The sequence below is a fragment of the Vigna unguiculata genome, chromosome 10, assembly GCF_037176805.1.
Source record: "Vigna unguiculata cultivar grain cowpea cultivar isolate G323 ecotype 2 chromosome 10, ASM3717680v1, whole genome shotgun sequence".
Classification (NCBI taxonomy): Eukaryota; Viridiplantae; Streptophyta; class Magnoliopsida; order Fabales; family Fabaceae; genus Vigna; species Vigna unguiculata.
Window position 1 is genome coordinate 50,897,546 of NC_140801.1, and position 13,350 is coordinate 50,910,895.

Genomic DNA, 13,350 nt, shown 5'->3' on the forward strand with positions numbered 1-13,350 from the left:
CAGAAATAGCAATTGACTTGTATAATCCAGGGGGATTAACAAAGTGTGATTATTATACACAGAGGAACTAATTGTCTATTAGTATCAATTTTTTATTTCAATAGAATTGACTACGAAACTTATTAATCTTTTCATAGCTAATTACAGAAGTAGCTTCATTAAAAATAAACTACTGAGAACTAAAGAAAATTAAAATAAATTTTATTGAAATAAACTACCAAGCCCAAATTTACTATGTAGTTTTTCGTATATCCCATGTGCAATGTTTTTTGGCTTATGATCTAGATCTAACTTCAGATTTATAACTGAAGAACAAACAACAGATGGGAAACTCTGAAACAGCACTATCTTCTTGACAGTTACCAGTCATTGAAAAGCACTGACAAAATAATTTGCATCCTTCTTTGTGTTACAAAAGTTATACAATCAAGAATTTTACATGGTGGAGAAAATTAGCAGTGGAAAATCTTTTCCTCTCTAGAACCTGTTTGATACAAACTTGTATTGAATTCTAAGTCATGAATCATCATGACGTGAATGTTGAGCTCTGATCATTCCCATCCAGCTTCCACAAGGAGCAGAAAGAAACAGGTTGCCCCTTCCACCATAGTCCTACACTTCTATTATCATCTTCAACTTTCATCTCCCAATTACTATCATATTTTCTCAGCAAAGCTCTACCTCCATCTATTGCATCCTCACCAAGCACTTCCCCCACAAACCCGGCCTCTTTCATTCTCTCACACCATTTTTCCTTCCCTTCATTCATCTCTCGCTGGTTTGTCAATGCCTTTGCCGCCTCACCTTCCATCACTCTCCTTTCATCACTGTCACGACCCTTAAACGCTGAGCTTGTTGAGTCCAAAAACCTCCACAAGTACTCCACCCTTCGAGAGAACCCGGTAGCAAAATCCCCACAACAATTGCAGCAACATTCCATGTTGTTATCACTCAGTATCACCCCTTTGGGCTCCATGTTCCTCAGCACTTTCAAAAACTCACTCTTTTCACTCTTTTCATCAGTGCTATTGTGACTTAACTGATGCAACCTAAACTGTGCACAAACAACAAAGATTTCATCTGGGGAGGTGTCAACACTTTGAGCAGTCAGTGTATGCAACGGACAATTATCTAGCCTTTTAATCTGCAAATTCACGTTCATTAACTGAGCAAAACCAAGGAGTCTAGATGAGAAGTTGTCACCGGGAGGACCAATAGAAAATGGGGTGTCAATTTCACTGGAAGAAGCAGTGACAACAGTGAGGCGAACCAGTGGAGGAGGTCCACCAGGTCTGCGACTCAAGGCCTCTAGAAACGTTGGCCATTGCATGCCATGAGAGGCTCCAATGTCAAGGATGTGAAGGGTGCGTGAATTGTCATTGTCTTCCCCAAGAACTTGAAGGATGGAAGCATTTGCTATGTTGTTTGGAAAAGAAAACCAAGGACTAACCTCATAGAACTTGAGTAGTGTCTTCTGCAAGAACCGTGGCTCAGTAGATGCAAAAGTCATGGACCCTGAAGAGGTAGATGCTAGAGAAGACGATAAGTGGAGTGTGAGTGCTTTAAGACCATGTGCTGCAAGCCTGTGGTTAGCATCACCCGTAGGTGATGCTAACTCATGGAGAACATACAAGAGGTGTTGCACGCGGCTCAGATTTCCACCAGTTATGGCTGCAGCACAAGGATTGAGCAACTGTTCAGCCCACCTTCCTTCCTTGTTGTTGCAGTTATTTGCCACACCCTTAGCAGTACCTCTCTTGTTCCCACCAGGTTTTCTAACTGTGGTTGTCCCTTCTGCGTCTCCACTATCTGCTTCACTATTCATTGTTTTGCTCTTGATTTTCTTGTACTTGTGGTGGTTCTGTGGTGGTCGGAGACTTGAATCATCAGTAGTGGCACTTCTTTTCTTGGGCAAATCAGAGAGTGGAAGGTTGTTAGAAGCACAAGGCTCAGGGGGTGTTGTGCTAGTTGCAATGTTGGTGGCATTAGGGGAACTGGTATTAGCATCAGTTTGATACTGGCTGCTTATGTCTTGTTCCCACAGTTGGATGTCAGAAGAGTTATATGGTTCGTCCAAGAATGGTGGAAGTGGAAAGAAAGAAACAGAAGCTTCAAACCAGTCTAGACTATGATCTGATGTTGGATTTGGTTCCATGATCATTGTGATGGAAGTGGGTGTTGTGAGATATTGAGCAAAGATTGAAAAGGGTTTTGAAAGCTTAGTAGTGTTGGATGATTGACTAAAGGGATGAGGAGAGGGTATAGGACATATGAACCATAAAGTTTCATTAGTTTTTGGTAAAGAATTTTAAAATAAAGCATGGTGCAGTGATGCTTCGTAGTGGTGACAAATGAGGGAATTTTCTAATTGTTTGTGTGCTGTTCGTTTGGAAGATGTGATGTTTTATTGAGGTTTAATATTGGTTGCATAGGCAACTAGGAGACGATAATGTCTCTTCTTTATGTTGGGTGGTTAACTTGTTCCTTTGTATTATATGGCGTTTGAAATCTGCTTACTGTTTAAGATTTAATAAAGGAATTTCAATGAGTTTGTGGATTGTGATAGGATCATCCAAAACTTTGGCCGGCACATACTGTTTGACTAATTGAAATTTGGTGAAAAGTTTGTATCTGGCAAGGCCTTAGCAACTTTTTGTGCTGTATTTTGTTCTTATTTGTTTTCCCTTTTCAATCATCTTCTGCAATAGTACTTGCTCTTTGTTGCAGATCCTGTTTATAACATGGAAAGGAAAATGTGTAGTTAAGACTTTGCATCAGAATTTAAGAATTTAAGTTAAGTAAAATTGAGAAAGTTAAGATTCATATATTCACTGTTTTAAAGTTTATAAATTAGAGTTGGTATCAATATCTTGTATATCATGCACGGTTAAAATTTAGGATTAAATATGTTTTGATACTTTAACTTTGAGTAAAAATTGAAATTAGTTCTTTTTCAAAATTTGATCAAATTTAGTACATCAACTTTAAAAATATGTGAATTTAGTTATTTTAATCCAATTTTGTTAAGTTTATTTGACATTTTAAACGCGTTTCATGCTAGCATTTGAATTATTTAAACCATTTAATATAATTCCACCTCAACATTAATTGAATGTTAGCTAAGAAATACATTTAAAATGTCAAACAAACTTAACAAAATTTGGTTAAAAAGACTAAATTTACACATTTTTAGAATTAGAGGATTGAATTAGGTCCAAATTTCAAAAATAGACTAATTATATTTTTCAGAGAAAAAAACATATTTAACTCTAAGATTTATTATATCTTATTATATCATATGTATTACCAGAAATAAAATAAAAATTCATCTTACATGTAGCAGCAGTACATCTGTGAATGTAGTTTGGTAGCTAAAAGGTATCAGATATGAACATAAAAAATATTAATTATTCCCTACAACGACGATTTGGCGTAAATAACAATAACCTGATGCCGTGTTAAAAGTAACATCCTAAATAAAAATAAAGTGTGCATTTAAAATACTACAATGAGACAAATCCTTTTCACTAATGCGATTAAGGAAGCAAAATAATACTTACATGGAAAGTTAATAGTTATTTAAATATTCACATAGACAATAGTAGATTAAGGACCTCGAATCAAATTTGGACAATTTAATGAATACATTAAAATCTGTAAGAACTATTATTATCATAGGATAAGTGTACAAACAGGTATTAGAATCCTATGAAATTTAAATTTCTAAGATTAAATAAAGGGTTAAATATGTTTTTGTTCCTCAAGTTTCAGTGAAATTTAGAATTAGTCTATTATTTAGAAATGTGTAGATTTAGTCTTTTTAATCAAGTTTTGTTAAGTTTATTTGAAATTTCAAACGCTTTTTATGATAATATTTAAATTGTTTATATCATTTGATCCATTTTCGTTTAAATATTAACTCAAATACTATCATAAAATGCGCTTGAAACTTAGATAAATTTAACAAAATTTGGTTAAAATGACTAAATCCATACATTATTAAAGATGAATGACTAAATTGATCAAAAATTTTGAAAAAAAATTAATATCAAGTTTTACTGAAACTTGAGAGACTAAAAACATATTTAACCCTTAAATAAATTACGCATCTTACAAATCTTCTATTGGAAATGGATTCATTAAATAATGTTTTGCTTTGAACTTATTTATGAATTGAAATTTTTTTATTACAAACGTGTATCACGCGTTTCCTAGAAGCACTTTTTATAGGTTTCTCTAAATTTTACCCTGCTCCCCGTTGCTTTACCTACATTCCACAATTTAATATTTTACTGGGTTAATCATATATTATGTTGATATATGATATTAAAATATATTATAACATAATCAAATTAATGAGATTTAGTCATATATTTTATTAATACATGATAATTATACCAACAAATATATTTTAAAATACTATTTAAGCACTTTTAGTTTAATAATACTGAATTACTGAATGAACTCCTGTTGGATCATGCTATATTTATTGGGTGAGGTATGTCCTATTTTTATTTCTTAAGTTCTTTATGTGATTTTTATGATTTTGCTCTCTCATGAACTAAAGATAAACTATTTATAGTTAGATGTTAATTTTTAAAATGTTAATATTATATGAAAAATAATTTTTTGATTATTAAATTTTGACTATTTTTTTTTACGATTTTTGATATTTTTTGAATAATTTTTTAACTTTTTATTTCTAATATTTTAAAATTATTTAAAAAATAACTCATCATATTATAAAATAAAATTGTTAAAATTTAATAGCGAAAATATTGCGGTGATTATTATACTGGTGCAGTGTCATAGAAGAACTAAAAGTAATTACTAAGGGTCATAATTACGTTTATACAGATGCAATCTCAGAATTTCACTTTCCGTGAAGACAGGAGATACCAATTCAGAATTTGCTTCAGAGTTTGAATTTTTAACGCACCAGAAAACCAGAAGTTCAGAATTGGGGACTCAGAAATCAGGATTCACAATGGGTCAAATTGAAAGCGCAGAAGCTGCGGCGGAGACTCAAACCACCATCACCACCAGGGACACCTCCAAACCCACTTCCCTGGAATCGGCACTCGCAGGTTGTTTTTCCGTGTTTCATTCCTCACGTACTTCAATTGTTTGTCTAAATATGCGGCTGAAACGAAATCTCAGTTTGTGTCGTGTTTTTCTTTTATCATTGCAGAAGCTGCGGAATATGGAAGTCAACATACTGAGGTTTGCACCAACTTGCTTCAGTCTTTTGCTTTCAACTGGGAAATTGAGTGAATGAGTGAAAACATTTGAAAAACTCTGGAATTTTCAGTCTGTTGAGGCAATGGCTCAGAAAGCTCTCGAATGCCCCTGCATTTCTGATTTGCGAACTGGTTCCTGTGGCTCTCAGTTCTCGGAGGCATTTCTATGTTTCCTCAAGAGTACCTCTGAAGAAAAGGTATATCTCACTTCATAATTCACTTTCATTACTGTTAGTGATTACATAGTGTAGCTTCTGAAGCAAGCTGTAGCTACAATTACAAGTGTGATTGAGCTGGTTTAGCCGTTTGTAGATCACAACTTCAGCTATGTCTACCTTGATCAGACTTTTTAGCGTAACCTGTTCGATATTACATTAGTGAACTGCAACGTGTGTTCTTCTTTCAACTATTTGTAGTTTTTGGAGATTTCTTATTAACTTGAGTGAAAGATAAAGCTAGCTCTATAAAGAGAGGTTTGAATAGAGCTTTAACAATGATTCAGAAAACTTTTTGCAGAACAGTCCATTAGACATTGTAAGGGGGTCATCTGATTTTGTATAAAATGCATTCAAAATGTTTTCATTACCTTACTGTCAAGAGCAAGTCCTGACGTTTAATAGATAGCAGCATGAATGCATAAATTTTATACTAGTTCATTTCAAACTTGAGCTATGTCTAATTATCCTTTGCAAATTGCAATGTGTTCCACTCATCAATAAATATTGCAAGTATTTTTATTACTACTTCTGCCTTACAACAAATACATAAAGTCATTATTGACGAAACACTTTCCCGGTTAATATACACAAAGCTCTTCAGGCTATATGCAAATCTTTCCCTGCGATTAAGCCCGAGACACAAAGCCTTTCCAGGTTAAGTATACAAAATCTCTCCAAGCTATACAATATAAGTTATTTGATACAAGGTTCACACCCAAAAGAGTGGATATCAAATAAAAGTTTTTTGTTCTAGCGATATAATTAGTGAAGGATATTCAAAGAATATTCACTCTCTAAGTTATTTAGAAGATGAACTATATCTAAACACTCAGAAGCATTTCTAATTTTGTCACAAGCACGTAAAAATCACTTGTATTTTGGATACTTCACCTTTATTGCATGGGAAAGCTTCCTTTTTATAACGTCTAGAAATGAGCATTGCAGGTCGCATGTTTTTGAGGATCTTCTATTAAAGCTTTATCAAAAGGTCATGACTTTATGCTAACATCTTTTACTATTGTAGTACAAAGAGATGTGTAAGACACATTCTTTATCTATGTAAGGTTTCAGTTTTTGCTGACAATGCCATGTTAAGCATGTGCACATTAATGAATCTTATTTGAAAGACATTCTTGGTCAAATTTGTAGTCATGTACTACAATGTCTAATTCTTCTTGACTTTCGTCTTGAACACTTCTTCATCTAGTGTTTGTTTGTCGTCTTAGGCTTTCTTAAGAATCTTCTAGACTTGTACACTTTGTCTTGCTGAACTTGTGTTTGGTGCTTCTACAAGTCTTTATTTGGTCTTGTGTACATGCATTATCAATACTTGCATTTTGCACTATGCCAGTTACGTCTTATCTTCATAGGACTTGCATCTAGAGCTTTAAGCTCGTCTGTGTCTTATCAACATATTGACATTTTGATCATACTTTAAGATACATCCTTTTAGCATATTGCATGTCGTCTAATACCTTTTTCACAGCAAATACATTAGATGTACGGATTAATTCAATTGTTATGATTAAAACATGAGTGTCTTAGACATAACTTTAAGATTAAGGCCTACGTCTTACGTAACTAAATTTGTCTATGCCATAATATAGAGATATGACTAATATAATATATAAGTGAATATAAACTTATTTTATAAATTAGTTATATGAAGTTGAATAAGAATGTACCCACTTTCTAAGTTGTTGTGAGAGTCTATCCCAGATCCATTAAAAATGGCCAGTCATCAAGTTATGTATATACCAAACACAACAGTACTAGGCGTGAGGTATGTTCCAATCTAACGTCAATTAGAAATATGACTGCATTATATAGTATATAAATAAGTATAAATCTCATTTTACAAATTGGTTTTATGGGATTGAGTTAATCTTAAATTTAGTCTCTTACATCCTTAAAACCTATCTATGAAGATTATACGTGCTCTTTCAACTGAATGTTTTTGTGATTAAGAATTCAGAGTAACGTGCAAGTCTGTATTACTGAAAGGTCTCATATACTCTGTAATAGTAATCAACAATTACTATGGGCACATATAAAGTATTATATTTTGAATCTTGATTTCTGTATTATTGTATGGGTTGCTATGTGAAATTTGCTCCATATATGTAGGGCTCGGACTGTGTACATCCGTTTATTGCTCTGCAGAGCTGCATCAAGGCTAATCCAGATGCCTTCTCTAAGGACATTTTAGGCGAAGAAGAAAGCAATGAGTTGGGGCCAGTCGTAAAATATGAAATACTTCCTCCCAGATGGGCTAAGGAATCTGGAAGACCAAAGTCCAATCTTTAAGGGAAAAGTTGGACTCGCGTTGGGCAACTACTTGGAGAAGGTTGTGTTAAAATTGAATTCGTATTAGTGTTGCCTGCTTAGAAAAGTGACATGATGTATCTCTTTCTCAAAATGCTTCATCTCGTGCAATGACTTTTATACCACAAAAATACTATTTATTTTCTACATAGTTTTGGAAATACTCTCAAATGCATGCATCTTTCTTTCTGTCAACTAGAAAAACCTTTAAAAGAGAGCCCCTTTCTGTTTCTAGAAAATACATCTGTATGCATACTACCAAATTTTAAACTAATCCCTCCGTTTGTTCTGTTTAAACTTTAAAATAAGAGGAACTTAAGTTATTTTTGTCTTTTACTTTCTAGTTTTAAGGGAGAAGAACCAAACTACTTAAGAGTCGATGTCTCAGCTTCACTCGTCAGAATCTTTCCTAGGTTACTTTTTAAGACGTGATCAACTAATTTGGATAGAAGATCTACTAAAAGTGAGATTGCCCTTAATCTGAGAAATAATTGAGAGAAAAGGTGTGCTAATTGTCCTTAATGTTGTGAGGAAGTAAGAGTATTTGTATTATCTATGTTTGAATTTTAATAGAGTAGATGATTACGACTCCGAATGAGGAGCGGATACATCTTTACTTGTTGCATAAAAACAATAGTTCATCTTTTGTATTACGATTTGTTTTCGTTAAGGTAGTAATCGTGTATATCAACACTTCAAAAGTAACAATGCAATTATTCCGTAATGCACAGAAATTGGTCCATGAATTGTTTATAATGCATTGGCCATGTGAATTAACGTTGTTCCAAAATAACAATGCAATTTTTTGAGAATACAGAAATCTAAGTGTTCTAGTTTGGGAAGAGCATGGACATCCTTCATAATGTCGCAAATAAAAAGCCTGACCTTATTCTGAAACTTCAAAAGTTTGGAATGCTTGGGAAAGGCATCAAGCAACAAGATAACTAATTAATTTACCAATACCATCAGCATTTTTCATCTGCTTTGTTATGATGCACAGAGCAAAAATGTCTGCAATAATGAATTTTTATTTGTTTTCAATTCTTGTAGAAAAAGCGATATAAATAAATTAAATGCTACTAGTGGGGTCTTTATTACGTAGTTAATTAAGTTTGAATTTTGGTTAATATCCACTTGATCACAATATTACCTTATAAAAAGGAAATTTTATGTGTCAAAGAAATTAAATGCCTCCTACTAATTTCATGTGAATCCAATAATTAAAGACAATGAAAAATAACTTTCTAAACTTTTTATAATTAGATATAATAAATTTGAAAAAAATATAACCAATATATATATATATATATATATATATATATATATATATATAATCTTATATTTCAGTATTATAATCCTTCTCTTTCTTTCTTTATTTTCGTTACATACATTTTCATGTCTTTTCTAATTGTTCAGTTTGTTATATATCCATATAATTCACTCACATATTAATGGTAAATTTTCTGTTATCATAATCTTCTATCGTTACGATCAAAATAATGTATTATTAATTATAATTATTCAAATAGTTTTTCTCTTATCATAACCAATTTTGTTTGATTGACGTGTGAAAACTTAATAAATGTTTTGGTTTTCAGAAAATTTAAAATTTAATACTTTAATTTAAAATATATACATTTATAATTTATTTCTAAATATTTTATATAAAATATTTGGTAATATTAATTTATTTTTGCTGTGAATTTTTTCATAAAAAATAATTAATTAATTGATATGTAAATAACAAAAACATATTTACGGACATCATTAGTAGATACATGTATCCACTATACTCTAATTTAAATTAAAAATATATACAAAAAGATGATTAAAATATTAACATGTTTATTTTGAATGAGTTATTTTTTATCAATTAATTTAAAAAAAAAATTGTTTTTTGTAAACTGTCATCCAACACTATTTAAATGGGTTATTTGGACTTTGTTTGAGATTTATGAATGTTATGTATTGTATTTTATTTGAATTTATGATTAAAATATGTTGTTAAATATTTATTTTTATTATTTTGTAAATACCCGCAGGTACCCGTGAATATTTACAAATTATGCGGGTATCTGCATAACAGATACCCGACAAATATGGAAACGGGTACATGGCGAATATTTATCTAGCGGGTAGGGTACGGAGGAGCTACTACCCGAACTCTACCCGCCCCGTTGACATCCCTAATTATGGGTCATATAATTACAATATCAAGTATTATGAGTGACGAAAATTTGTAGGAATTGTGAAAATATGATAGATATGTTACTGTGCAACTTGTTATTTTATGTTAGGAGGAACTTGTTATTCTATGTTATTCATATGAGTGAGTTGAAAGATTCTCTTTATTTATTATCAGATCAGTTTCGTCTTATCTTACACAATAGTCAATCGACAACCACACACGTGAACGAATTGAAAATAAAGTCATTCGAAAATTTTACCTTTTCAACAATTACATACATTACTATTTTATTTATTCATGAATATAATATTATATATCGTTAAAAGGCAAAATAATAGTTTGATATGGTTTATATATATTTGACATTTATTTAAATTTTTGTAATAATAAAAAACAGCGTGAAAAGAGTGTAAATTTAAGATGGACATAATAAAAGACGAAGAGTAGTGAAAGACAGAAAGAAGTTTATTGAAATGGTGACAGGAAGGAAAAGACGAAGAAGAGTGAAAGATGTTTATTGCAGAAGAGGATTCATTGTCACTAATACGTTGGCAGCAATCGCAATCCTAGCCGGTGCCGTTGAAACGAGCCTTGTTCCTCCTGATTTGGTCTACATCAAGGAAGGTAACTCGGGAAAGGGTGGGGCTTGGGACGTTGTTGGCATACATTTCAAGATGTTGAAAACGGAAACGAGGGTTTGCGCTACTAAAAGCGGCAAAAGCAACGGCTTCCCCTCTACCAACATTCTCAAGATAATGCAGCAGGCATTTTGGAATAATCAAAAAATCTCCGACTTTGAGGTAATTCACATAAGCTCTCCGAGTTGCCAAGATTGTAACATTCATTTCACCTTGTGTCACATACAGTACTTCACTCGCACCATGACTGTGCACCGGAAGAGATCCACCTCGCCGGAGCAATACACGTCCTGCAGAAATCCCACGACCATTGAACATAGGAGCCTCCATAACAGATGCAGGGAATAGTACAGCGTTGTTTAGGACTTCAATGCCTGGTTTTCCATTAAAACTGTACTTAAAGTCTTCATCTGTTACTGTTTCAGCGGGCACGCAGTGATACCCAGCAGGGCCGTCTGGTCCCTTCAGGTCTGCCTTACAGAAGTTTTGCAGACTATCACCATGGCAACTCCATGCAACAACACCACACACTAACACCATCATCACAATCTTCTTCATCTTCTTTTTCTTTTTCTCTTTCTCTTTCTCTTTCTCTTTCTCTTCTGATACCACAATGGAGGGACTAATATACTTACCTCTATTTATAACCAACCAAACCTACACCTTTTGCACAAAAGAAAATGAGGTTTTGACAAAATTTTATTTTCAAGTTGACAAACTTTTTATAAAAAAAGTAATTTTTTACTTTATTTAATAGTTTGCCAATTTTTATATAAAAAAACATTGTTAATCGATCATTTTCCTTGCACAAACTCTCTATTCAATACATGCTTTCACGTGTCCATTTAAAATGATTATGTCCAAACTAACTTTATTTTCATTTTTTAATCAAATATTAATTATTTTTTTACTTTTTCTTACAAATAAATTATAGGCTTTAGTCCTCATTTTCGTAGTATTCGTTGCGGATGATCCTCATTTTGGCAGAATGTTTAAAATGATCATCATTTATACTGAATGTTTAAAATGGTCCTCATTTTCGCAATTCTTATTTTATTTGGTCATTTTTTGTAACGTTGTTTAAATCATTAACGGAACATTGTAGAGGTAGCACATTTTGTATTAGGGTATGTTACTTGCCACCTCTACAATGCTCCATTAATGATTTAAACAAAGTCACAGAAAATGACAAAATAAAACAAGAATTGCGAAAATGAGGACCATTTTAAACATTCAGTACAAATGAGGATCATTTTAAACATTCTGTCAAATTGAGGACCATCTGCAACAAACACTACGAAAATGAGGACCAAAAAGGTATTTAAGCCTAAATTATATTGATATATTTGTATTTTTGTTCTATAAAAATAACATATTTATTCAGATAGCAAAATGATTGTTGTTTATATTTTTGTGTACGAAAGCAATAGATATTGTTGATGGGGAGAGAATTATTCTTCAGCTACACACTCTCCAAATTTTTTGATGTTTTTATTAGGATGAATAATAGAATCTTTCCTATGAATATTCTGTAAATTTGCTTATGTTTTGAAGGAGAAATTTTTGCTAAAACTCGTAGTTTATTAGATAATTAAAAAACAAGATGTTAACAAACAAACTATATATATATATATATATATATATATATATATATATATATATATATATATATATATATATATATAATTCTTTTATTTTTATAATTTTATAATTTTTTTTGGTTATACACTTTCATCCTCTTTTCTAATTGTTTTTACATGTTCTATATCTATAAAATTCAGTCTTTATATGAAATGTTATTTATGTATAATTACATATTATTTTATATAATTATTTCACTTTTTATTTAATTTTTATTTAATACTAATTTAAAATTTTAGGAATTTTTTTTAAATATTTGACATTAAATATATTCTTTTCATGTGGAAAATTTGAAAATATCATATTTTTTTGTTATTTTTTATAATAATTTATTGATATTCAAATTGTAAAAAAAAAAATATGAATTGGATACATGTATATCTGTAGTCCGGTAAAAATAAGAATGAAAAAAAATTTATTCCAGCTAAGTATAAAGATAAGATGAGTATGATTTTTTTTTTTAAAAGACAAGAATAAAAATAATAACATTTTTTCGTAACTCTTCTCGTCCCCGATTCGTTAATTTTATTTGTATTGAGTTCTTGTAGAAAAAAAAAGTACTAATTAAATTAAATGCTACTAGTTAAGGGGCTTTTATTTCGTGGCTAATTAAGTTTGAAATTTTGTTAATATTCACATGATCACATGTAACACTTGATGATGTCTTAAAAACAGATTAACTTATGAAAAGGAAATTGTAATTAAATGCCGCCAACTACTTACCAGATTTTTTTTTTCACAATTTTAATATAAATAAATATATTACAATATATTAATAACACCGACTATTTATAGAACAAAGGATATTCTATTTTATCTTACATTGATCTGCATTTAGTTATATAATAAGGGATTATTATCATTTTTTTTTCTATAGTACAATTTTTATAATTGTAATATTCTCTATCCTATTTATTAATAAATATTTATTTATGAAAATAATGTTATAAAATATTTCATAAGAAAAAAAATTACACTTGAAACAAAAAATTATTTTTAAAAGATCTTATACTATGTTATAAAATGCATACATTTTAATTAAATATAATTATTTTAAAATTTAATTGTGATTCTTTTAACAGCTCAAAATTAATGATAAT

At 31.0% G+C, this 13,350-nt stretch overlaps 3 protein-coding genes across 3 annotated transcripts; 1 reads left to right on the forward strand and 2 right to left on the reverse strand.

Moving 5' to 3' along the window:
• Positions 1-180: 180 nt before the first annotated feature.
• Positions 181-2,312, reverse strand: LOC114166202 (GRAS family transcription factor). The gene has a single exon (XM_028050894.2). It carries the CDS (start codon positions 2,159-2,161, stop codon positions 527-529), a length of 1,635 nt encoding a protein of 544 aa, XP_027906695.2. The 5' UTR covers positions 2,162-2,312; the 3' UTR covers positions 181-526.
• A 2,528-nt stretch (positions 2,313-4,840) lies between these two features.
• Positions 4,841-7,954, forward strand: MIA40 (Cox19-like CHCH family protein). Its single transcript, XM_028050897.2, has 4 exons — positions 4,841-5,087; positions 5,192-5,223; positions 5,312-5,437; positions 7,586-7,954. The coding sequence occupies exons 1-4, from the start codon at positions 4,988-4,990 to the stop codon at positions 7,763-7,765; spliced, it is 438 nt and encodes a 145-aa protein (XP_027906698.1). The 5' UTR covers positions 4,841-4,987; the 3' UTR covers positions 7,766-7,954.
• Positions 7,955-10,537: 2,583 nt separating this feature from the next.
• Positions 10,538-11,167, reverse strand: LOC114165646 (auxin-binding protein ABP19a-like). The gene has a single exon (XM_085667544.1). The coding sequence runs from the start codon at positions 11,165-11,167 to the stop codon at positions 10,538-10,540; it is 630 nt and encodes a 209-aa protein (XP_085523670.1).
• Between the last annotated feature and the right edge of the window lie 2,183 nt (positions 11,168-13,350).

What these genes read in the sequence shown, in the direction of transcription:
- LOC114166202 (XM_028050894.2), bottom strand. Translation starts at nt 2,161, where the DNA reads ATGATCATGGAACCAAATCCAACATCAGATCATAGTCTAGACTGGTTT.
- MIA40 (XM_028050897.2), top strand. Translation starts at nt 4,988, where the DNA reads ATGGGTCAAATTGAAAGCGCAGAAGCTGCGGCGGAGACTCAAACCACC. An exon ending in CCTGGAATCGGCACTCGCAG is followed by an intron (nt 5,088 to 5,191) that starts GTTGTTTTTCCG and finishes TTATCATTGCAG; the next exon opens with AAGCTGCGGAATATGGAAGT. An exon ending in ATGGAAGTCAACATACTGAG is followed by an intron (nt 5,224 to 5,311) that starts GTTTGCACCAAC and finishes TGGAATTTTCAG; the next exon opens with TCTGTTGAGGCAATGGCTCA.
- LOC114165646 (XM_085667544.1), bottom strand. Translation starts at nt 11,167, where the DNA reads ATGAAGAAGATTGTGATGATGGTGTTAGTGTGTGGTGTTGTTGCATGG.